At 35.7% G+C, this 24125-nt stretch overlaps 4 protein-coding genes across 4 annotated transcripts; 3 read left to right on the top strand and 1 right to left on the bottom strand.

Annotated features, from left to right (window-relative positions):
- The first annotated feature begins 472 nt into the window (after nucleotides 1–472).
- Nucleotides 473–4324, top strand: LOC132177522 (Pentatricopeptide repeat (PPR) superfamily protein). The gene is made up of 5 exons (XM_059589886.2): nucleotides 473–869; nucleotides 1482–1517; nucleotides 1703–1785; nucleotides 1894–1956; nucleotides 2590–4324. Exons 3-5 carry the CDS (start codon nucleotides 1781–1783, stop codon nucleotides 4118–4120), a joined length of 1599 nt encoding a protein of 532 aa, XP_059445869.2. The 5' UTR covers nucleotides 473–869; nucleotides 1482–1517; nucleotides 1703–1780; the 3' UTR covers nucleotides 4121–4324.
- A 746-nt stretch (nucleotides 4325–5070) lies between these two features.
- Nucleotides 5071–8154, top strand: LOC132177523 (uncharacterized). The gene is made up of 3 exons (XM_059589887.2): nucleotides 5071–5370; nucleotides 7158–7246; nucleotides 7802–8154. Exons 1-3 carry the CDS (start codon nucleotides 5332–5334, stop codon nucleotides 7947–7949), a joined length of 276 nt encoding a protein of 91 aa, XP_059445870.1. The 5' UTR covers nucleotides 5071–5331; the 3' UTR covers nucleotides 7950–8154.
- A 903-nt stretch (nucleotides 8155–9057) lies between these two features.
- On the bottom strand, nucleotides 9058–15514 carry LOC132179728 (putative ABC transporter C family member 15). Its single transcript, XM_059592492.2, has 10 exons — nucleotides 14490–15514; nucleotides 12980–14403; nucleotides 12793–12879; nucleotides 12101–12703; nucleotides 11820–11984; nucleotides 11271–11565; nucleotides 10614–11134; nucleotides 10465–10528; nucleotides 10113–10352; nucleotides 9058–9725 (listed from the first exon to the last, which is right to left on the bottom strand). The coding sequence occupies exons 1-10, from the start codon at nucleotides 15337–15339 to the stop codon at nucleotides 9601–9603; spliced, it is 4374 nt and encodes a 1457-aa protein (XP_059448475.2). The 5' UTR covers nucleotides 15340–15514; the 3' UTR covers nucleotides 9058–9600.
- A 6263-nt stretch (nucleotides 15515–21777) lies between these two features.
- Nucleotides 21778–23923, top strand: MAD2 (DNA-binding HORMA family protein). Its single transcript, XM_059591803.2, has 7 exons — nucleotides 21778–22194; nucleotides 22355–22370; nucleotides 22476–22606; nucleotides 22954–23074; nucleotides 23193–23296; nucleotides 23398–23519; nucleotides 23615–23923. The coding sequence occupies exons 1-7, from the start codon at nucleotides 22122–22124 to the stop codon at nucleotides 23669–23671; spliced, it is 624 nt and encodes a 207-aa protein (XP_059447786.1). The 5' UTR covers nucleotides 21778–22121; the 3' UTR covers nucleotides 23672–23923.
- The last annotated feature ends 202 nt before the right edge of the window (nucleotides 23924–24125 follow it).

The following is a 24125-nucleotide window of genomic DNA, read 5'->3' as shown; positions in this document are numbered from 1 at the left end:
AATATTCTTATTTCATATGGAGTACTAAGATTATTCTTATTCTCCGGCTAAGTAATATGGGAGAAATTATAATGATCACACTGAGTGTCAAACCAATAAATTCTCAATCTTTCATGTGTCAATTAGCTAAGCCTCATAAACATTAGATAGACAGATCATAAATCCTGCAAAATCAAATACCAGCAAAGAAATTTATGCACTTAAATCAGAACTAATTAGGGAAAATACCAAGCATATAAAAGGTGGCCAATTTCAAGAAGTTTTGGATTTTTTTGGTTGTGGTCTGCAGAGTGATTACCCAACAAAAGTAGAAACTTTTAACGTAATCTGAAACATCAGACAAGAAGAAATTTTACGTAGCAAGTACCAGGCAAGGCAATACTCGCAGCAAACAATAGAGTGGACAGTTTGGACTCAGTCGAGAGATCTCTGGCCTCTGGGCGGCTGCTAAAAAGATGTGCTGAGCTGGCGTGGTAAACTTAAACGACGGTTGGAAAAAAAGAAAGAAAGAAAAACAAAAGATTTGGTTTTGGTTTCAGGCTTTCAGCCTTTTTCATTTTCACTTCCTCCAATTTCCCTAAAATTTTCCCACGCGGGCCACGCTGATCTTCCCGCCCCCTCACCTTCCGCCTCCGCCCACCACCGCCACGGAACGCACCGGCGGCGCCCACCCACCACGCCACCTGTAGTACCAGCAGCTTTGCTTTCACCGGGAAGTATTCCCGTAGACTTTGTACGTGACGCCCACCGAACGACACCCGCGCACCACCACCGGCCACTTCCACCACCGACAACAACCGAGCCACCACCGGCCACGCCCACCATCCAAAAACCGGCAGGCCGAACACCACCCTAACCTGACATTTGAGGTAGGCTGAATGGGTATAGTTTTTGTTGGGCTGAAATCTTGATGGGTTCTCTTGTTAGGACCGATTATAGTAAGAATTGGTGGTTGGTTCTAATTTTGTTTTTCTTTGGGTAACCGATCATGGGTTTGGTTCTAATTTTGTGATTCCAAAATCCTTTTAGAGGAAGTTAGAGAAAAATGTAAGGGGGTGTGGGTGCTTTGAGAGTTTAAGAAGTTTTATTTCACGGCATTCATCTCATAAGAAAATGTTGTGCAAGTTAGTTGTATGACTAAATGGAGGAAGCTTTTCCTTTCCTACGACTGAATTCTCGCGTTAGGTAAAGGCTATAAGAAACTTCAAAATAGTTCAACTTTTCGTTGATAAGTAATATGAATATTGAAAATAGTTTATACTACTCAATGTTTAACTTTTTATGCGGTAGCGGGATAGATCAATGTGGTAGCATATGTACGCTCTGTTTGGTGACCGAGAAAAGTATATATTGAAAGTGTGATTGGCGTCCCCAATGAATTCTAATATGGCATTTGAAAATGGAATTTGTGTTTGTTTCTTTATTTAATTATTTTGGTTGAGAGTGAAAAATAACTTTCAAATTGTGTTTGTTTACCCTAGGGTTTCATCTCGTGCATCAGCCTCTCTGTTTCCAAGGTTTGTTTCTGCCAGCTTTTACGGAACTCGATGGCTCTGATCTTTCTGCTTCTGTTTCCAATTCTTTTTTAGCTGCATTTTGGATTGTAGATTATAACACAGATCTTGTTTTCTGTTTGGTATTTGATTTAGTTTCCTGTATATTTGGTTTCGTTGTACTGAGAACCGTATCTTTCTGTATGTAGAGTCGTGAAAGTGGTGAAGTATCCTTCCGCTGACCACCAGAAGGCCTTCAAGAATGCCAAGAGGATGCTAAACTTTCAATGATGTTATAGTTTATCATTTGCTATACATGGAATTGAACCGCTGATATTTTAAATTGTTGTTTTGATATACAGATAGGTTTTGCTAATATTATCTTTTATATTATTTACAGGTTATACTTTTGCTTGCATAATCTTAACTATGGGAATGGGATGTTTTGCGAAATGTTCCATAAGTAAGTAATACTTGTTCATATATGACATTTGAACCACATCAACATAATTTTCGTAGTAAATTTCACTGAAAAAAAAAAAATTTTAGCACATCTTATGAAAAAAATGCATTATTAAAGATGTTTCGTGAGCTTTTTGGGTCAAACACAACACCATGTAGATGTGCTAGTGATAGTGAAGGGAGTATAAGATTGTTATAGTTACTCATTTTGGTCCATTTTGCAATAATTAATAGATGAATTTCTATGAATTACTAAGTGTTTGACATATAATATATTCAAGACTAGAGCTGCGTTCTATTCTTTAATACTACCAGGTTGATACTAAAATATTTTCTTAATATTTCAAAATAAATGATATTATAATCATCTATGGGTGCAAGCTCGAATTCACTAAATGGGTGGGATATCTGTTTGATTAAATCTCACATTATGCAATGCACAACATGAAATAGTACCATACTTCTATACCTATATCACTGTACATCATGACAAGCTTCCACATGATTATAGTTTTTTACTAGAATTATGCAGTACCCATTTTAAGGATAAATATATGTTTTTATGAAAATTATGCAAAATCTATTTATGGACCTTGCAAATCATGATATACTCATTTTTATTTATGTCATGCAGAATAGAAGTGATCGCTAAACCTATCATCAACCTCCTCTATCACCACCACCATGTTCGTCCCTTCAGCACCAACCTTACTCACCCACCACAACTCTCCAACCCCACCACCACCATTTCACCAGTCAACCCAGACCACCTCCTCCGTGTTTGCACCATCCTCTACCAGCAACAACACTCCCCGGAGCCACGCCTCCACTCCAAGCTCCGCGCTTGCCAATCTCGCTTCTCCCACTCTGACGGTCACCTAACCCACGAGTTCTTCCTCCAAGTCTGCAACAAGTTCCCCCTATCATGGCGCCCCGTTTACCTCTTCTTTCAGTACACAAAGGTCAACCCATGTTTCACCCACACCTCTGTCTCCTTCAACAAGCTTCTCAATGTGGTTGGCAAGTCCAGGAACATCGACCTCTTATGCAAGCTTCTCCAAGAGATGGGTCAACGTCGTCTTGTGAACGACAAGACTTTTAGGATTGCGCTCAGGACGTTGGCGGCGGCAAGGGAGTTAAAGAAGTGTGTGGAGTTTTTCCACATGATGAATGCATGTGGGTGTGTGTATAGTTTGGAGACTTTGAATAAGGCGGTCGAAGCTTTGTGTGGGGATGGTCTTGTTGAGGAGGCCAAGTTTGTTGTGTCCAAGTTGAAAGAATGCATAAGACCAAGTGGGGATACTTACAAGTGTTTGATAAAAGGTTTCTGCGATGTAGGTGATTTAGTTGAGGCTTCGAAAATTTGGAACTTGATGGTGGATGAAGGGTTCGAGCCGGATATTAATGCGGTTGAGAAAATGATGGAAACCCTTTTCAAGATCAATCGGTACGACGAGGCACTAAAGCTGTTTCAGATGATGAGGACGAAGAGGATGAATGATTTGGGTCTTTCAACTTACAGGCTTGTGATTGAGTGGATGTGTAGAAGGGGCAAGATTGCCCAAGCATATGTGGTGTTTGAAGAAATGCGCGACAGAGAGATTCAAGCTGATAACTTGACATTGGCATCACTTATTTATGGGCTTTTAGCGAGAGGGAGAGTTAGAGAGGCTTATAGGATTGGGGAAGGGATTGAGAAACCGGATATAAGTGTGTACCATGGATTGATCAAGGGGCTTTTGAGGTTAAGAAGGGCAAGGGAAGCAACCCAAGTGTTTCGGGAGATGATAAAGAGAAGGTGTGAGCCCACAATGCATACCTACATAATGCTATTGCAAGGGCAGTTAGGGAGGAGAGGGAGGAAGGGAACTGACCCACTTGTGAATTTTGAAACCATTTTTGTTGGAGGTTTGGTGAAAGCAGGTAAGTCCTTAGAAGCCACCAAGTATGTGGAGAGGATTATGAGGAGAGGACTAGAGGTGCCCAGATTTGATTACAATAAGTTTTTGCATTATTATTCAAATGAGGAGGGTGTTGTTATGTTTGAGGAGGTGTCAAAGAAATTGAGAGAGGTAGGATTGTTTGATTTGGCAGATATATTTCAAAGGTATGGGGAAAAAATGGCCACGAGAGACAAAAGAAGAAATAGAGCAGTTGAACTTTAGAGATTATCATTTGCTTCATGAGTTTATATCTGTATTGCTGCCTTTCTCATTTTCTCATTTTGATTACTCTTTTGTGAGGTGTCAGTGGTACTCTCTTGATTTTGGTTAGGGAATTACTATTGTATAGTGTGTACTTTCTTCTTTTGGACGAAAAGATTCCTCTTTTTATTTAAATTTTAGTTGTGTATTAAATTTTATGCATCACTTTGATGTTAATTTCCAAGCATTTTGATTTTTTTAAGCTTGTCTATATGAAATTTGAAGGCGTAATTATAAATATTCCTTATAATATTGTAGAAGACCCGTAGAAGATATAACTTCGTCAGTTGCATATCAAAAGCCTTAAGACTTTGTTAATCATGTAGAAGTATTCTTCCATGATACATATATGACATAATTAATTGTACATAATGCTGGCATAATTTTCAATGATGCATGGTATAATCACTTAATATGCCATTTGATTTATTTGGTTCCAAATTTAACTAAATACAACAAAAAATTACTTGGTGCCCATACTTATGGAACTTGGAACATGTGAATTTCTCGTGCATCCATAATTTGAGATCAAATCATGGTCCTAGGCAACAATATCATCTATAATTTTTTTTTTTTTTTTGTTGGGTACTCTTAATGTACGTGGACAAAGCACACATCATTATATGTTATACCTACAATTATTTTATAATTATTTTACAATTTTTGAGATGTGTAAGCATATGATTGGAGGAGGGTGTTATTTTATTTTTTATTTTTTTATTTTTTGTAGTTGCTGTACTTTTAATATTCTTGGAGATCTTTTTGTTCCTAATACACAGCCTGTTATTGGTCAGCGCACGCAACTATGTTAATGTTACAGGTAATACTGCAATTCTTTTCAAACAGAACATTCGGGAGCCACGGACACCAAAAATATAGGAAACTTCACCCCCCCCCCCCCCCCCCCCCCCCCCCCGCCAAATCCTGAGGCTGAGTGCATCACATTTCACGTGTCAGCGCGCGTCATTGTTGACTCATTCCTTTCCATTTACGTACGCACGAACGCCCTTTCTATATTTTCGGACTTTGCATTAAAACCTTCCTCCCACAAAACCGTGGCTTGGCATATAGAGAGCTAGGCCGGATAGATAGCTTGCAAGATTGTTCCTTTTTGGAGAAGGGTTCCTTCTTTCTGGGTTGGTCTCTTCTCTCGTCTCTCGTGCGACTCGGCCATGGCTTCCTCTTCCGTCAACAGATGGTTAAAGCCTGAGGTACTTTTTGTCTTTGCTATTTTATGTTATTTTGGTTTTTATATGGTAAAGAAAGCTGACATCTTTTATTGTATTGTTATGATATATGATAATATGAATCTCTGGATCTGTGACTAGTTGTTCAGAGATCTGGGTTGGTTGGCTAGTGTTCTGTTTCTTTGTGGCAGGTGCGTTTAGATAGCGGAGTTGTAACAAAAACTGGATGGACCCTTTTGTTTTATTTCTTTATTCAGGCTTTAAAGATGCTAATGTTTTGATAAGGCTTTGATATGAAGCATGTTTGTCCGCAATGATATCTCTGATTTGATTTGTTTGTTTGGGCTCATTGCTAGGACATTGCCATGGAAAACACAGCATTAGTTGTTACCAAAAATTGATTGGTATGTAATTGATTCATATATGTATTGACCAGATCAAGATTGTTTCTTGATTTTTTATTTCACGATATTTTACACAATCCTTTAAGACACCGTCAATAGAATGATACGTTTAAGGGTATGCCTAATTGGCTAATTAAAAAAAGGCAACTGGGCAGTGGAAAAGATAACAAGGAAATGAAACTTCCGTTTTCATTTTAGTGCATGCATGATGCATGTGCAAGGATCGTGTATGGGGGACCAAATGGATCAGACCAAATTCTCAGCAATTTTATGTTGGAATGGCTAGTAATTCGAACAAAGAAAATGAGAGCCCTCTTATAGGGCTCACCTGCCCCAGCTGACTTGCTGGGATAAGTGAGCCCTATAAGGACGTTTACTGTCTGAAAAATTTATTTTGAGACCTCTATCTGCCAAACAGGGTTTGATATTGGATAGCATAGTTGAGTGGGAGACTTATGTGGCTGCAATATTGCAGAAAATTCTATGATTCTGTACGTGTATAGGTTGAAGTGGACAGACTAAATCAAAGAATGATACAGATCGTTTGATGATATTGGATGTGGTTCTCATTGATTTACTCGTTCAACTATTATTTTATGCTTTTATTTTCTGGTTGATGTGCTAACAGGACATGGCCGGATGCAAACACTTGTACTATAAGGTCATGGAGGACAGGTGTTTGCACTGACGCTAGCTGTAATAAGTTTTTTAAGACACACTGAAGACATTGATGTTAAACCAAAGCTTTTTGTTATTGGAGGAATGTGTAAGTAGATTGGGATATCCACAAATTGCTAGCAATTTTGGGCAGCGTACGTGGGAGAGCCCGTATGGGATCTATTTGCCCGAATTAGTAGCCGGACTATCCAAAATTTATTTGGGCAAGTGGTCCCATATAGGCTCTATCACAATGTGAGTAATTTGTTTGGGCAGAAACTTGTTGGGATCTCATAATTGAAGATTTCCTTGCTTCTCTGGATGACATTTTAAGTCATGTCATTCAACACTGCAACATAGCATAAATCAAACATTAGTACCACTCATTTGCTAGACTCATATATGTGTATTGTGCACAACTATTGAGACTGAGAAAGCAATACCCTGTTGATTAACCTCAGAATTTTTCCTATTGTCATCTTGTGAGATAAATCTGCAAATTAATTTTTTTCCAGTCTTGCCAAAGTGTTTGGCAAGTTTTAGACTTTGTTTGATACAAATTCCTAGGGTTTAGTTCAAGGAAAATAGGTGTCTTATAGTATATTAACTAGGCCATTTTTCAGTCTCTGCTTATTCTGGAAGATTGACCATTGTGCTAATTTTTTCACTACCATGCAACTGCAAGTCCTGGTTTTCAGAATAAGGTTCTTTAAATGTTAATGTGTTCTTAAATTTTCCCCATTTGTATAGGTGTATCCACTCTTTGCAGCAGTTGGTGTAGCTGTTGGCATTTGTGGCATGCAACTTATAAGGAATATCTGCACCAACCCTGAAGTGAGGTATATCTGTTTTATGCTATATATTCTCTGTTCCAAATCTAATTTGGTTTTTGCTAGTATTTAAGCTAAAAGAATATCTGCACCAACCCTGAAGTGAGGTATATCTGTTTTATGCTATATATTCTCTGTTCCAAATCTAATTTGGTTTTTGCTAGTATTTAAGCTAAAATTAAATTGCCAACCTAAATGCACCAAGTCCTGTGAATTCTTTGTAACTGATTGGAATCCCTTACTTCAACATCTTGTAGGAAGTGATGAATTTAATTATTTAATTTATATTCTAACATAATTATGCAAACTTCTATCTCTGTCCATGCAGATCAATAAATATATCATAACATCTTTGCTGATACGATCAAAATAAACTTTGATCTGACGCCTGCATATATAAGCACCATATATTTCTATGATGATACATACAATGCTGCCATTTGCATTCCTGTGATTTCCTCTTTTCTGAGATATATTGGACTGCAGATATTTTTTTGACATAGGTTGTGGGAAAGAAAAAAGTGTCCTCAGTAGCTTACAAATCCAATTTGAATGTGCTGTCAGGGTTACCAAAGAGAACAGAATCGCAGGAGTGCTTGAGAACTTTGAAGAGGGTGAGAAATACGCAGAACATGGCCTCAGGAAGTTTGTCCGCAACAGACCACCTCAGATCATGCCATCCATCAACAAGTTCTTCTCTGATCCAAACTGAATCGAATGCTTAGATTTCTCCACCTTATTAGAAATTTGACTTTTGAAAATGGCGTTTGTCTGTTTAACTGATTGAATGGGAGAAAAGGACATAAGATTTGTTTTCTAAAAGGAGACATGAGACAATTGTGTACGACAGGTTGCCTTGTTTTTGGTTCATGATTTTGACCATTGAATAATAATAAAGTCTATATTTGCACACTGAACCTCATCTTTTTTCTTGTTCTTCCTTTTTGTTTTTGGTCGATGAGTGCTTGGCTCTCGTCTTTCTTGTTCAAATGCACATAAAGCTTTTGTCATTTGCATGTGTTGTACCCAAATAACAAGAGAAAAATTGTGACACACCAAAAAATTAGTGTCACATTGGGAAAATGAATTGAAAACGTGAAGTGGGTGGATTAAAAAATATTCATGATTGTTAAGTTTGTTTTATAAATAATTTTAGAGAGCTCTAATTGTAACTTGATTAATCTTTTTGGAGTGATAGCAGATATATGACTTACGCTTTCTCTCGGTCTTTACAAAAATAAAATATGAATTAAATAAAAAAAAAGGAGGAAAGCTTTCGACTGTATTCGGACTTGGTTATTCTATTTTAATATTTCATCTGTTGTAACACTTCCTACAAAAGAAAAAAATGGACTCATTGATGCATTTGTCAATTAAGGAAAATGCTTGGTATGCTACACTATTTACTATGATTCCTTTACAAACTTGATGTGGTAGGCCATAATTGGTGAAATGATTAAGCTTTTATATCTTTGTTAAGAGTGAATAGTGACAGTGCTAATTATTTTTCCAATTATGAATTATCACGTTAAGTTTATAATAAACTTACAATAAAAGTTGTAATATCCCTACAAGTACTCATCATTTTAATTTTTTTTTTTTTTTCCTAATCCAATAAACTCATCATTTAATCGATAACATCAACTTAGTCTTTTTACTACAAGCAGGCAAAGGTTTGAGAATCCTTTTCAATTACCAAATGTTTTTTTTTTTCCTCTGAACAATTACAAGGGAAAATGGGGAAAGGGAGAAATACAACATCCACGCAAAAGAACACGAACAAAACAATTACCAAATGGTTGCAAGTGCACAAAGCATTTTATAACCATGACAAAAGAAGAGTTGGGGTATATGGACATGGAAAACGGATTTCGTTTTTCCAGAATTTACAGAAATTGGATACCATTCCTGTTGCTTCTGCAATGTGAAAAATGTGACAATTAGAATTTCATCAAGTTTCCACATAAAAAGATGGATGAAATACTTTAGAGGTAAATTTTATTAAACCACTCCACCATAGGTTCTTTCGGTTCAAAGAAGTTATTGAGGGCAGTTACAGTTGTCAGCAATATTGGTCAAATATGCAGTTGCATTAGCATCAACTATGTGGTAACAATATTTGATTTTTTTTTTGAAGTGAACATATATTTGATTATTTGGGCAATGTTGTTGCCAACCCAAATAGTTGTCCCTTTGTTTGCAAGTCATGAATTTTGAAGTTGAAGGTGTCAATTGTGAGAGCTGTTGTTGTCAGTCTCATTTTAGCTCCTTGGGGCATTTGTATACGCTAGATTGTCATGATTCACCATCTGGCGTGCAAGGGCATTGCTGCAGTCTTCATCGTATATAATCTCTACCCTTCCTCAAGACAGATTCCTATCATAGTTATTCTTGGATGATCTCCTCAAGAACTCAGTCACCAACTTTGAGAATGAAGATGAATTATCCTCGAGTAACTGAGCTGGGGAGTCATACTCTGCAACCTTGCCTGTATTAAGCAAAATATCAGCTCAAATAAGTTCACAATTGATACATGTAATCCACATTAGCCAATACTAACTTATGTTCTTCCTATTTAAACCCAAGTTTGTATCTTTGCAATGAAAGTAAATTAGAATCTGTACTAGTTCCTGTTTGCATTAGGATTATGTTTTCATACCTTGTCAATTTATTCTTAGAATTGCTGTCTTAAGTCAGAATTTTGTATTGAATTCAAGGCAGATCTACCACCAAAGCAATTGCACTCGCATTTGAAGGTACATATATTTGTGATCTACTTGTATGCTTGCTATTATTAAAGTACCTAATTAAATTTTATTTATCTTAGAGCCCAGGAAGTGAATGAACTTAAATTTTATTGGGTTTCTGAGCATACCTTCATCAAGAACTAGAACCAATTCATTGTCGATAACAGTTGGTATACGATGAGCCACAGTGATGACAGTGCATCCCTTTGTCTCATCTCTTATTGTTTGTTGAATTAAACTATCAGTTGCAGAATCAATCGAAGCAGTAGCCTCATCCAACACCAGAATTTTTCTCTTCTTGAGGAGCACCCTGGCCAGGCAAACAAGCTGCCTCTGTCCTACGCTCCAATTTCCTCCATCTTCAGCAACTGCATCATTGCCCAGATTCCACAACCAAAAAAAAAAATTAATAAAAAGACAAATGACTTTTGAAAGAAACAAGGAGCTACTTTGCATCATTTTATTTACTAGTTGTTATACCTGGTGCATCAAGAAGCCTTTGATCTTGTTTAACTATCTCCGCTAGATGACACTTACTGAGAACCTGATGCATTAAGTGATGTTAGTGAAAAAAAAAAAAAAAAAAAGTTTCAAACATTTCTTTCAAAAAAGTGTTTTCTAATTCTAACCTCCCAAATTTCTTGATCCGAGTGCTGTTGTATAGGATCAAGATTACTTCTCATGGTTCCTTGAAACAAAGTTGGGTCTTGTGGTATTATACCCAACCTAGACCTTAAATCCCGTAATCCTATCTTGCAAATGTCAACTCCATCGATAAGAATGCGTCCTCCCGACGGCTCCACCACCCTGAAGAGAGCTTGAATTAAAGTCGACTTTCCACTTCCTGTCCTGCCCACAACTCCAATTTTCTTCTCTCCTGGGAAGGTGCAAGTGATCCCTTTGAGAACCACAGGGAGAGCAGGATTATACTGAACTTGAAGGTTTTCAAGCTCTATTCTTCCATCTGTTGGCCATTCAGGCTTTGGCCTACAGTCTTCAATCACTAGAGGCGCTTCGCTTGGTATTTTAGTAAATTGAAGAATTCTCTCAACTGATATCATTTTGTTCTCAACATTGCACAGATTCCATATAACCCATGCTTGAAGAACATTTAGGTTCAGACCATAGGTAGCTGCCAGTCCTGCCAAGCCTGAGGTAGATTAACCAGTGCATTAGTTCAGCATTGACATTGAATGGAGTGAGTTGAAGCAATTTCAAACTGTGGCAAATATAGTAAGAAGAAGAAGAAGAAGAAGGTAAGAAAAGGAGGGACAGGAAGAACTTACTGGGGTTGACGGCTGACCTAGGCAGGCTCACCAAGATGATCAGAACAAGGAAGAACACCAGGTTGAAGAGTAAGTTGATCCGAACGCACAGCCATTCCATTGTGGCAGAATTGTAAAAGGCTACCCGAGAATAATCATTGATCAGGCTCATAATTTTGGTCAGGAAGCGATCTTCCTGATTGAAACAATGAATTGTTGCTGCCCCAGAGACAGATTCTGAAAAGTGGTGGAGGATTGGAGCCTTATGAATTCCAACCATTCGGGCTAGTTCTCTGGCAGTAGTAATGTAATAAGCCTGCAGAGAAGTTGAAATAAACACACAAGTTTTATCCATTGTGCATACAACATATGACCACTAAGAAATATGAATTTCAAAGATTGAAAGAAAATTATGCATGCAGCATAGATGTTTAATTATATTTAGATACTACAAATATATTCTATTCCTTGTGCACTACATGCAGCACGATGCCACTGCAGATTTACGTTCTGAACATATCCAGCCGTTAAAAAGCATCATAAAAAATTTAAAGCAGGATTTGTTCTTGCCTGATACCATATGGAGATTGCAAGAATGGCAAGGAAGAGAGGGAAGACCTGCCACGCCACCTGGGACATAAGGATGATGATACTTAATAACTGAATAAGTGCAAATACCAATCCAGCTAATCTGTAGGGAATGTCTGTGTCTACTGTGCTTTGATCTGTAGAAGACTGCAATTATTGGGAAAAAAGAGAAGAAAAAAAAAAAGAAAGGAAAGTTATTCTGGAGTTTCATACAAACTTCAAACAAATTAAAACTTCTGATTTGAAATAAACAAAAAACAGACCCTACTAAGGATTCGACTTGAAGGCGTGGAGTCAAAAAAGGAAATGGGTGCTCGGAAAACTGATGTGATCATTCCACAGAAGAGACGCTGGGCAGTCTCAACAGCAACAGATGACATCAAAACTGCCCTTCCCAATATGAAGATTGAGCTCCCTCCAGACAGCAGAACAAATATCCCTATCAACTGCTTTCTATTGACCTTGCCTTCTACCTCTGTTGCCCATGCCATCCAGTAATTGCTGCCCATCTGTAGTCCCTGAAAGAGAACTTGACAGAGAAGGATAACGGGAACTAGAGCTCCTTTGTAAGCGCAAGTGACAAAGGTTGAGTAAACACTCCATTTCACTCTACCAGTTTCTGTTTCTTCTTCTTGAGATCTCACCGTAAGTTTCTCATTCTTGATGGGCTCTTCAAAATTTTCTTCTGCAACTTCTATCTGATTTATAGGAGAGGGTCTACTGGTTAAGGAGTTATCATGTTTGTATGAGTTAACATGGTTCAGTGATTTTCTATGAGCATCCATTTGTCTAACAAGTTCACTCCTAGGATCTGCAATCAGATCTTCATACTTTCCGGACTGCACTATTCTTCCATCATTCATCACCTATTAACAGCAAGAGATAAATTGGTTGAGAGGATAATGTTCTTAATTTCTTAGGGGATATGGACAATAAAATAATTCAAATAACTTACCAGAACGATGTCCGCAGCATCTAGAAATTCCACTTGATGGGTAGCATAGACCACAGTCTTATTGGATAAGAGTTGCATGAGACAATTCTGCAAAGATATTTTTAACTGTTATTGAAATCCATCTCATGGTGATTAGTGCATGACCAACAAAAAACATGTTTTGACTCAAAGATAAAATGTAACTTGCCTTGAACAAATAGGTTCCAGTATGTGCATCAACAGCACTGAAAGGATCATCCAGGAAATAAACATCAGCATCACTGTAGACAGCTCTTGCCAGTTGAATCCTCTGCTTTTGTCCACCACTTAAGTTCAACCCCCTCTCTCCAACTACGCTCAAATCTCCGCCTAGCCACATCTTAATATCCTGTTCCAAAGCACAGGCTTCCAGTATGTCCTTATAAAAGGCCTTATTCATTTCCTTGCCAAACAACACATTCTCCCTAATAGTACCAGTTTGAATCCAAGCACTCTGGGGCACATAGGCTTTTGATCCATAAATCTTTATTCCTGCCCCAGAAATCCTAGGAAGTTCACCAAGTATACTGGAGAGTAGGCTTGATTTTCCTGACCCAACTGGACCACAAATTGCAACCTTATAACCTTTCATTATATTCATCTTCTCCATTATTTTGATTGTAGGCCTCTTTGATTTTTCATCAACCGTTTCCCAAGTGTATTCTCCTGGCTCAAATTCAATCGCAATATTGGACTCGATTGAAGTATGATAATTTAGCAACTTCTTTTGATCTTCTTCGCCAATAAAATTTTGGATACGATCAACTGAGACTTTTGTTTGAGCAATCATGGATATAAGCTCAGGTAGGTTGTAGATAGGTTCTTGTAGAATTCGAAAAGTGGCTAAAGCTGAGAGGACTGTACCTGCTGTTAATGGTGTGTTCAATGCAATGCATACCCCAAAAGTGACAACTGAAACAAAAGTTGGTGAAGCCCAAAAGAGAAAGGCCACTGCTGAGCAAGTATAGAGGTATTTCTTCAGCCAACTTCTCTCAATTTCCCTAAGATGAAGGAGCTTCTTCAAGAATGTGGATTCCCATGAGTGCAGCTTCAAAACTCTCATGCTCTTCAAAATCTCTGAAGTCACTTTGATTCTTGAATCTTTAGCTTCCATGATCTTGGAATGAAGCCTTTCTTGAATATTGGCCAAAGGTGTGTTGCATAACATAACCAAAATGGTGGCAAAAAGAGCAGCAATGGAGGGGGCAGCACCAAGATTCGTGTAAAGAATGATAAGGGCCAGAATTACCTGGACCGGAAGCAACCAAACTCCATGAATGTACCAGCAGAAGTCTCCAATTCTTTCGGCATCCACGTTGATTAAATTTATTATTTTACCATTGCTTAAACCACCATACTTAATTGATAGTGACTTGTTGTAAATCAATACCATTAGAGCTGCCCGCACTCGTATACCAATGCGCTGAGCACCAAAATACCATTGTCTTTGAGTTACTGACTCCACTGTCTTTGCGAAGAAGAGAAAGAATGCAAGATTCAAACCATAGAAGATGCTTGAATCATTCCCAGACAAGAAATTCACAAAATTTGAGATCAGGAGAGGACCCATGTAGGACGCAATTGTGTTGACTCCTACCAAAACAAGATGAGAACAAAAGCATATAAAATCTGTGGAATGGAAAATACAAACAAGATTACAAGAAGAAACTGGCCGGTACCTGCAAAAGCTGCATTTTTAAGTAGGGATTTCCATATGGCATAGGCTATGGCTTTAGGCAGTGAAGAATCTCCGAATTTCTGCTTTCTAAGCGATTCTTCCAGCAACAAGGAAGCATCTTCTGCTGTTTCAGATTGAGGAACTGAAGGGATATGAGGCAGTTCAAGTTTTTGAACTTGACCTCTTTTTAAAATAGGATTTAGCCACAGGAAGGTAACTTGGCTCCAAATCCCAGCATTGGTGAACCCATCAGAGGAACTTCCATTTTCCTTTTGAAGTAAAGGTTCTTCTACTATGTCATTGTGTTTTAATCTGGTACAACTACTACTAGGTAAAGAAGCACTGAAACAAAGCACTATAGCCAAAGGAAGTGAAGTAAAATCAACTATGTTAGGCTCTGGCAAAAAAGTCGGCAAATCCATTGGTTTCAAAAGGGTGATAGCATAAATGGAGAGAGAAAGTGAATCAAAAACGCAGGAGAAAACCCACCAGAGAATGAGGACTAATGGCCACCTTTTGTCTTCTCCAAGAGTTCTTTTCTTAGCATAGATTGTAAGTAAAGTTGCTAAAACCCAAGTGATGACTAAGAAGACATATTTACGAGCGATCTTCCTATGATTCCAATATTCGAACAAGCCAAAAGCAAGGTACGAAATTGAGATTATGACATTAGAAAGAACAGTAATTGTAGTGAAAACTCTTCCATATCCACTCGTTGGTCTCAGTTCCAAATTTATATCCCCACTGTCCCTCCTTTGTCTCCAAACTTGTAGCAAAACCCATGTCAGAAAAGCTATCACAAATGCTACATTGACAACCTCCAAGGAGATATCCATAATGACCAACTCCATATTTTAAAGAACCCCAGTAGAGAAAACGAACGGAATTCCCTAGCTAAGAACTAACAACAAAGGGAATCCCGTGCATGAATAACAGAACCTTTATATCAAAAATGACAAAAAACAGTGACAAACCCAATTCAGATAAGTACCTAGAACATTGAAGAAGAAAAAAACAGAATCGAAATTGAAAAATATTCATGAAATCATAACAGATTCAGAGGACGAGTTAAAAAATAAATAAATAAAAATGAGAAGTAGGTCCAGTTAAAGAGGATAAAACCTTTAAAATGGGAAGGACGCACGTGGCTCTTTTAGGGTGATGACAAAGAGCTACTGACGCTTTACAAATAGTGGGTGCGTGAATATCTTTATAAATAGCCCAAAAACTATCCTCATCGCCACAATCATTGTCGGCCAATCTCTATCCCTCTCAGTTCTTGAATGGAAAAAAATTTAAAAATAAAAATGTTAGAATTTTAAATGGGGACCAGAATCATAACAGTCTCATGCATCTCTCTGATTTTCTTAATCATGTCTCTTTTCAGAGTATGTATGTCTTCATGGTCCTCACGGATGTCTTCATTTCGAGGTTATACAATTTCTTTTTGGAAAAAAAAAAAACAAAATGCGAGAAAAACACATGTGATGCTGACACCACATGGATACCGCAGTTCATGCGCACTTTTCCTTTTTCTTTTCTATTTTTTTTTTGTTAAAAAAAAAAAAAAATCAAATTTAGTCATTAGTCCTCAAGCTTCTTCTAATTTTTTTAACGAGAAATGCTATTTAGCATTCTCTTGAAATTTTTAGTTGACGTTACATGTTTAATTCACCTTAATATATATATTTTTTAATTATGATTATTTTAAGAGCGGAATGAATATGCCACAGGACTGCTAAAAAAATGCTCGGAGAATACTAAATATCATATCTCGATTTTAAATAGGCCATTCTATCACCTTACTGTCTAATTCATTAGCATCTCGTAGTGGTAGGTTACCCCTTACCCCTCTTTTAAGAAAAAAATTTTTTGTTTTTAATTGTTTTAATTAGGATATATTAATAATTTTAAAATAATTTTCCACATAACACATACAATTAACATATGATGTGTGACATTAATTCATAATTGACCTAACCTAGCATTTTTTTTTTCTTTCATGAATGAGATAGTTTATTGTTAATTAATTAGGCAGTAAATTAAAGTAAATAATGTAAAAAACTAAAGACTATTTAAAAAAAAAAAAAAAATCAACTAAAGTCTAAATTTGATTTTAAACTTTTCTTTATCTAAATATAATTTTGTAAAGAATATATATACGTCATGCATAGTACCACAAGTATCAGCACGGAATTATAGGCCTATTTTCTTTTCTTTTCTTTTCTTTTTTTCTTTTTTCTGAGTCATAGACCTTTAATGGTTCAAGAGGATCCCCCAATTATTAATTGCAAATAAATAAATAGGGAATGATATCTTGCCTCGTGATTCTGTACGGTACTCTAGGAAAAGAAGAAAAGATTCTTTATTGTTTGATTGATTTTTACTGCGTGGGGAAAGAGATCATAGCCGTCGGTCCCGCCAAGTGGCGACTATAGAGTGTCGGTGTCAAAGATTTCACTAGGGCGTGTGGCTCACAAGGGGGTTCGGACTACTCAGCTTTCCTTAATCGGACTGGAGACGTGGTGGCTTGGGGTTGGCGTGCGGAGGGTAAAACCCTTGCACCCAAGAAGTGTGCACGTCTTGTGTCAATATTATTATTAAAAAAATATTATAAGGTAAATATATTTTTTATATTTGGTCAATAGATTAACCGTTAGATTTTGAAAAGTTTATCATTAATTTATGCAGAGTTTATATAAGTCCGTAAATTTAATAGTTAATTTGTAAGATGAAATGAATCAAATATAAAAAAAATATTGACCTTACATAAACAAAAACAATATCACAGAAACACTATTCTACATTTCTACTCTTAATTTTATCTCATTTTTAATTTATTATTTTTTTTAAGCATATTTTTATCCTACTACTATCTGTTATCAGCAAAATTCAAGTAGTGATTGATATAGGTACATCAACAAGATAAGATAATGATGGAATAAAAGTACAGTTTTTGACAATATTATTTTGTAATGAGTAATGCTATATACTTACACTCTCATTTCATAAACTGATATAACAATATTCTTCGGTTCTTATTAAAAAAAATCAAAAAGTTGATTATTAAAAAAAATCAAAAAGTTGATTAGCCATTGTTAAAAAAGATAAAAAAAAATTTATAAGCACTACTGCAACAGCCAAATAAAATAGAGGTGGGATGTGGCATAATATATAATATTTCTCTTTGCAACTTTTTAAAAGAGGGGTGCTTTTGTACCTTTGTAAAAAAAAAAAGAGTAGCTTTTATCATTTATTAGCATTTACGGTCCTGAAGGTTTTCCTTCATGCGGTATCCTAGCCCAAATTGTCTTAAAAAAATGATTTATCCATCAATAACACATGGCATCCAGCCAAGTAGTGATTAATTATTATTATCCTGCACTCAGGAACCCAAAAAAAAAAAAAAAAAAGGACTAATATTTCATTTTGATGCTTCAAGTGAAAAGACAGCTAATTGACAAATTTTAGACAGATAATTAACTTTATAAGCAAATTGGGTTGTTTTGCAATGTTCTAACTTTGTGTGGAATATTCCATTAAAGATATTATAGTACTCCTAATAAAAACTGTTGAAAAATTGGCTCATAGTAGTAAAAAAGGAAAGACTTAGTCTCTTTATCAAACTTGTCATGCTCCTTATCTCCAAATACACCGTATGAAGGCTTCTCCAACAATGAAGTCTCTACACCTAAGAGTTGTAGTCGTACTTAGCAGAAGCAGCTGGATTAACTCCTCCTTTTTTTCTTCATTTGTCAACAAAAGGAGCAAGCCGCATTTGTCAACAAAAGGAGTAGTTATTGTTTTTTTGACTTCTTGTACAGTATGGTTATAAATATCCATCGGTTTCACTCAAGAAGTAAGTCGAGAGAATGTGCTGGTTTTCTGTAGAGATTGAAAAACATTTGTACTACTCTGCAGAAATTAGGAAGAATCAGTATTGTTTTGAGTGTGAGGAATACTTGGGTGTATTTGGGGATTTGGGTTTGTGAGTGTTTTAACACTCTTTTGTGTCTCCCTTTTCTTTTCTTTTTGAATAAGTGAAATCTTTTTACCGTTGCACCGTGAATGTAGGCAAGTTGCCGAACTACATAAATCTTGTATTCTTCTTGTTATTAAGCACTATTTTGTTTATTTTTCTTTAAACACTATATCACGTTTGTTCCGCTTAATTGACTGTGTGAGAGATTCGCGACCTTTCGCACAACAAAAACAACCCCAAATTACAATTATAATCTGGGTTGAACCCTGGTTTATCTTGGAGGGTTTCAACTCTTCAAAATTTAAAAAAATCCTTTAAAATATATATATATATATATATTTTTTTTTTTTTGACCCTCAAAAATTAGAAATTCCCTCCCTTAATTTTATCACAATTTTGATTCCTCACTTGATTATAATAGCCACCCAAAAAAAAAAAAAAAAAAACTAATTAGGAAACAAAGAAATGCAGACTGTTAACAGAATGATGAAATCAATGAAGCCATGGTGTCGACATTTCTGTGGAAGAAAGACTAAATGGAAATAACTTTCCTCGGCGACCTCGACGCTTCTAAGCCACCATCAATCACTCCTATCCTTCTCATCACCAGCCTTTTGAGTCATGCCTGAACCATTTCCTGGAAATTTCCATTTCTTACATGATTTTGGTAGTGTTTCCATTTCTTACATGATTTTGATAAGAGTAACACTACGTACCATACAAATATTTCATTAATATTCTATAAAACTTACGTGACAATATTTGATAGGCTTTAAATCAGCCTGTTGCCATCCAATGCTTAATAATCAATTTCCAGCTTCCCATTTAATGGCGGCGGGAAATTTTTCCTAGCTTCATGGCCCATGACAATGGAGTTATGGAGTATCATCCTCACACATGCATTTCTCACAAAGTCTAATTGCGTATTGATAATATTCACCTTATCTTTAAATTTCTATTTCTTACATGATTTTGATAAGAGTAATACTATGTACCATACAAATATTTCATTAATATTCTACAAAACTTACGTGACAATATCTGATAAGCTTTAAATCAGCTTGTTGCCATCCAATGCTTAATAATCAATTTCCAGCTTCCCAGTTAATGGCGGCTGGAAATTTTTCCTAGCTTCATGGCCCATGACAATGGAGTTATGGAGTATCATCCTCACACATGCATTTCTCACAAAGTCTAATTGCGTATTGATAATATTCACCTTATCTTTAAATTTCTATTTCTTACATGATTTTGATAAGAGTAATACTATATATGTACCATACAAATATTTCATTAATATTCTACAAAACTTACGTGACAATATCTGATAAGCTTTAAATCAGCTTGTTGCCATCCAATGCTTAATAATCAATTTCCAGCTTCCCAGTTAATGGCGGCTGGAAATTTTTCCTAGCTTCATGGCCCATGACAATGGAGTTATGGAGTATCATCCTCACACATGCATTTCTCACAAAGTCTAATTGCGTATTGATAATACCCACCCTATCTTTAAAGAATGATTAATATAAGATGCATATCCCCAAGACTTGCGTAGAATGGAATAAACTATTAATTTGATTTGGACAATAGAGGGTTTTTGAGTAAATTTTGGAGCGATGTGTGATTCACGTAGGAAAGGAATAGCTAATTTTTTAATTTTTTTTTTTTGGAGATTATTCTTCAAAAGAATATCTATTTCTAGTGTTTAACGGTGTGTACCAACTTTTTTCTTTGTTATGTATTTTAGTTTAAATATATAGATTTTAGCTGGCGATGATCGGTGAAGTAAACTTATTTCTCAAGTGTCTTCTTATCATATCTAGAAAATTTTTTAATTAATGAAAATTTAAGCTCATTCTTTTTTCTTTTTCTTTTTTTTTTTTTAATTATTATTATTTTTTTATAAAAAAAAAAAAAAAGAAAAAAAAAAAGAAAAAGGTAGATAGGGAAGCTCCGCCACCTGAAGTGCCATGTTACAATCATTACATATACACGTGGCTCGCTTGATAGTGTGATAATGGAGCATGAGGTGTACGTGCCATGCTTTTTATAAAGATGGTGGATTTGCTTTTCAAGTTCCCATTTCTTTGGAGTACATGAAGTTGAGGAGAAATATTAGAAGCCAATAATTTGTTTTATTTGGCTCATATTTTTTTATAATTTTAATAGATCAATTATTAGATTTGTAAAATTCATTATTAATTTATATGAAATTCACATAAATTAATAAATTTAATGATTGATTTATAAGATAAAATGAACCAAATATATAAAAAATATATTAACTCTTAACCTTTCGCTTCTTTCATGAGGCATAGAAGAGGTCACGTGTCTTGATGATGGACAGATGATGGTTTGTGAAACTTGAACCTTTGAGTACACGTGCCATCATTACATATCACTCTTTCAAATTTTATATCTTGAAATTGGCTGCTTAATGTTTTTTTTTTGTTTTTTGTCATTTTTAATTGGGTCCTTCCATGTATTTTCCGTCCAATTAAGTGATGCCCAATAAGTCACGTCAGCATTTTTTGGCATATCAAAAAACTAAAATAATATTTATTTATTAAAAATTATAAGATCCAATTAAATTTTGAAAAAAAAAAAAAAAAACTTAAGTAGGCAATTTTAGGATTTAAAAATTGAAATAGTGATTTATATATAATAACGCGTTTATTATAGATTTATTTTATATTTACCCTTAATTTTTTTAAAAATGCTATAAGTATCAAATCTTTTACCGAGAGAGATTTACCAAATTAATGTGTAACTCATTCATCAGAGATGGACAAAATAATTAATTAAGATAAATGTAACGGATACTAATTAATAAATGAGTTACATATCAGTTTGATAAGCCTCTTTTGATAAAAAAATTGGTATCTTAGGCTTTAGCTCCATAAGAAACAAAAAAAATGTTGGTGGTAGTGCTATGCTTGTTTCCAAAAATATCTCATTTAGATTGATTATTGTCAATGCAATGAGAAATTGAGAGAGAGGGGCGGGAGATTTGGGATTTTGGGTTAACCCTAATTATATAAGTGTTTTTGCATTTTTTATTTTTTTTATTTTTAATAGGAAGGTTGGTTGGGATAACCAGCCTGACTTTCTTCTCATTTGAAATTTTTATTAGATGCCGAGAGAGGAGAGAGAAGAGATATTTCTTTTCATTTTAAAATGCTTGCCACTTTCTTACCGTTAAAGGCGCAATTTTAAATGTTACCGTTGGCCTCGAGGTGGAGCCAATTTTCTTTATTTAAAAAAAAAAAAAAAAAAAAAAAGAAAAACTAGCCGTTGCCCCAACTTTTCCTTCCATTTCCTCAAAAGGCTGATCTATTTCTGCAGCCTCGTTATTCAGCATCCTAACCCTAATCTTTTCGCAACTTTTCTCGATCTTAACTACAGAATACCCAACCCGATTGAACAAAACCCTTCTCTTTGATCCAAGAATTAATATAGAACTTTCAGCCATTTTTTGCCCTTTGACGATTGAACAAAGCCCTTCCCTATATCTTAGAAATAGAACTTACCCCATTTCATTTTCTCCATCAAATTGGAAATAAAAAAAACCCATAATCAGTGCGTTTGATCTTTGTTTCAACAAATCTTGATTTTTTCTTTCCCGAAAGATTTATACACAAAAAGGAGGTTATGGCTTCAAGAACAGTCGCTAAAGATATTATCACCCTTCGTGGTTCAGCGGCAATTGTCAGCGAGTTCTTTGGTATGTTATTTTATCTTATACACCAATTAGATCTCTCTCTCTCTCTCTCTCTCTCTCTCTGTGTATATATGTAATTTAGTTTTCGATTTTCTTTGTTGGGTTTTGGGGGTTTTTAGAAATATTGGCTGATCTTTGTATTTCTGGGCAATTCCTCTTTCAGGGTATGCTGCAAACAGGTAACAGAATTAGATTGTAATTTTTATTTGTTTGTTTTTGTTTTTTATTTTTGAAATGTATATGTTGGATTTTGAAGAATTAATATTGGTTTGAAAATTGTTTAGCATTCTCTATAATCGCGGAGTTTATCCGGAAGAGAGTTTTGTGAAGATGAAAAAATACGGGCTTCCAATGTTACTTACTCAGGATGAGGGTGTCAAATCCTTCATTGCCAACTTAACCGCTCAGCTTTCGGGTAAATTATGTCTTTTAGACTGAGCATTTTGTATTCTGTTTGGATGCTAAGAAACTGTAGGGATAGAATAAAAAATCAGGAGAAACAAGAAACCATAGGATTCAAACTTCGTTGGTTTTATGTGTTTTGTAATAATCTGGGTAATTGAAACATAGTGCAACATTTGAATCTAGAACAATTTGGCCTTCTGATTTCTGTTTTTCATTTTATGAGTATAAAAAACAAGAGAAACTAAGATATATTTTTGTTTTGCTTCTCTTCCAATTTCTGAGCATCCATGCTGTGGGGCTTATGTTTATTGAGTTTGTACCATTTCGATGACTGAAATGTTTGGTTTTCTTGTAAAGAATGGCTAGAAGCTGGAAAATTACAGAGGATTGTTCTTGTAATAATGAGTAAGGCTTCCAATGAGGTCCTAGAAAGGTGGAACTTTAGCATTGAGACCGATAACGAGGTCGTCGAGACGGGGTAATTTAAACAAAGTTTGATTTAATGTTGTTCTTCATTGTGCTTAGGGTGCTTTTAAAGCTTGGGATAGATTCTTTGTTTTTTTTTATTATTATTATTGTATTTCTTCTGGTTTCAGCGTCTCAAGGGAGAAGAGTGACAAGGAAATCATGAGAGAGATTCAAGCTATCATGCGGCAGATTGCTTCAAGCATTACCTATTTGCCATGCCTCGACGAACCATGTAAACACTTATTCTTTATATCCCCCCATGATTTCTGTTGTACTTGGTGATTGCTCTTAATCAAAATCCCTTTGGTTTGCCTACACTTCACTTCATTTCAGGTGTTTTTGATGTGTTGGCATATACTGATAAAGATGTTGCAGTCCCATTCACTTGGATTGAGAGTGACCCAAAACTTATAGCTAATCCACAGATGGTCAAATTGCATTCCTTTGATACCAAGGTACTACTGCAATTGCAATTTTTGATTCAATTGAAATGATAAAAATCAGATTGGCTATATAATAAGTTTATATTATGGCTGCTGGGTTTATGCAGATTCACAAGGTTGACACTCTTGTTTCGTACAAGAACGATGAATGGGACGAGCAGTAGTAGAGAGAGCGCAGCAGCTACTCACTCGCCACTTGTTTCTCTTCTATTTGTTTGTTCCTGCTTGGCTTGAGTGTGTATGGTATATTGTGAATCTTTTATTCACATTTTGTAGAAATGTCCATGTGTAAACATGGAACTAAAGAAAAATCACCATTGTCTTTTTGTCTTGTTGCGTCCTTCTAGTTTAACTTGTTATCGCACCATTGATATAATCCAATGGTGTACTTACGGGGATGTAAAATGATCATTTCTCTAAATGGCCTGAAATCGTGTTAGCCAACCGCCATACATTGAAGTGTAGTTGAGAAGAAAACTTGAGTTCTGAGTAATTCTTGAATTGATAAGAACAAAATTAACTTGATGCAAAATGTAGAAAAAATCATCCATTATAAATTAACCATATACTTGATGAACTCCATGAACTCCAGGCACACTTGCATTGTTTCATTTTCAC

Source organism: Corylus avellana, chromosome 4, assembly GCF_965113065.1.
Source record: "Corylus avellana chromosome 4, dhCorAvel1.hap1.2, whole genome shotgun sequence".
Classification (NCBI taxonomy): Eukaryota; Viridiplantae; Streptophyta; class Magnoliopsida; order Fagales; family Betulaceae; genus Corylus; species Corylus avellana.
This window is presented reverse-complemented; position numbering and strand designations above follow the sequence as displayed.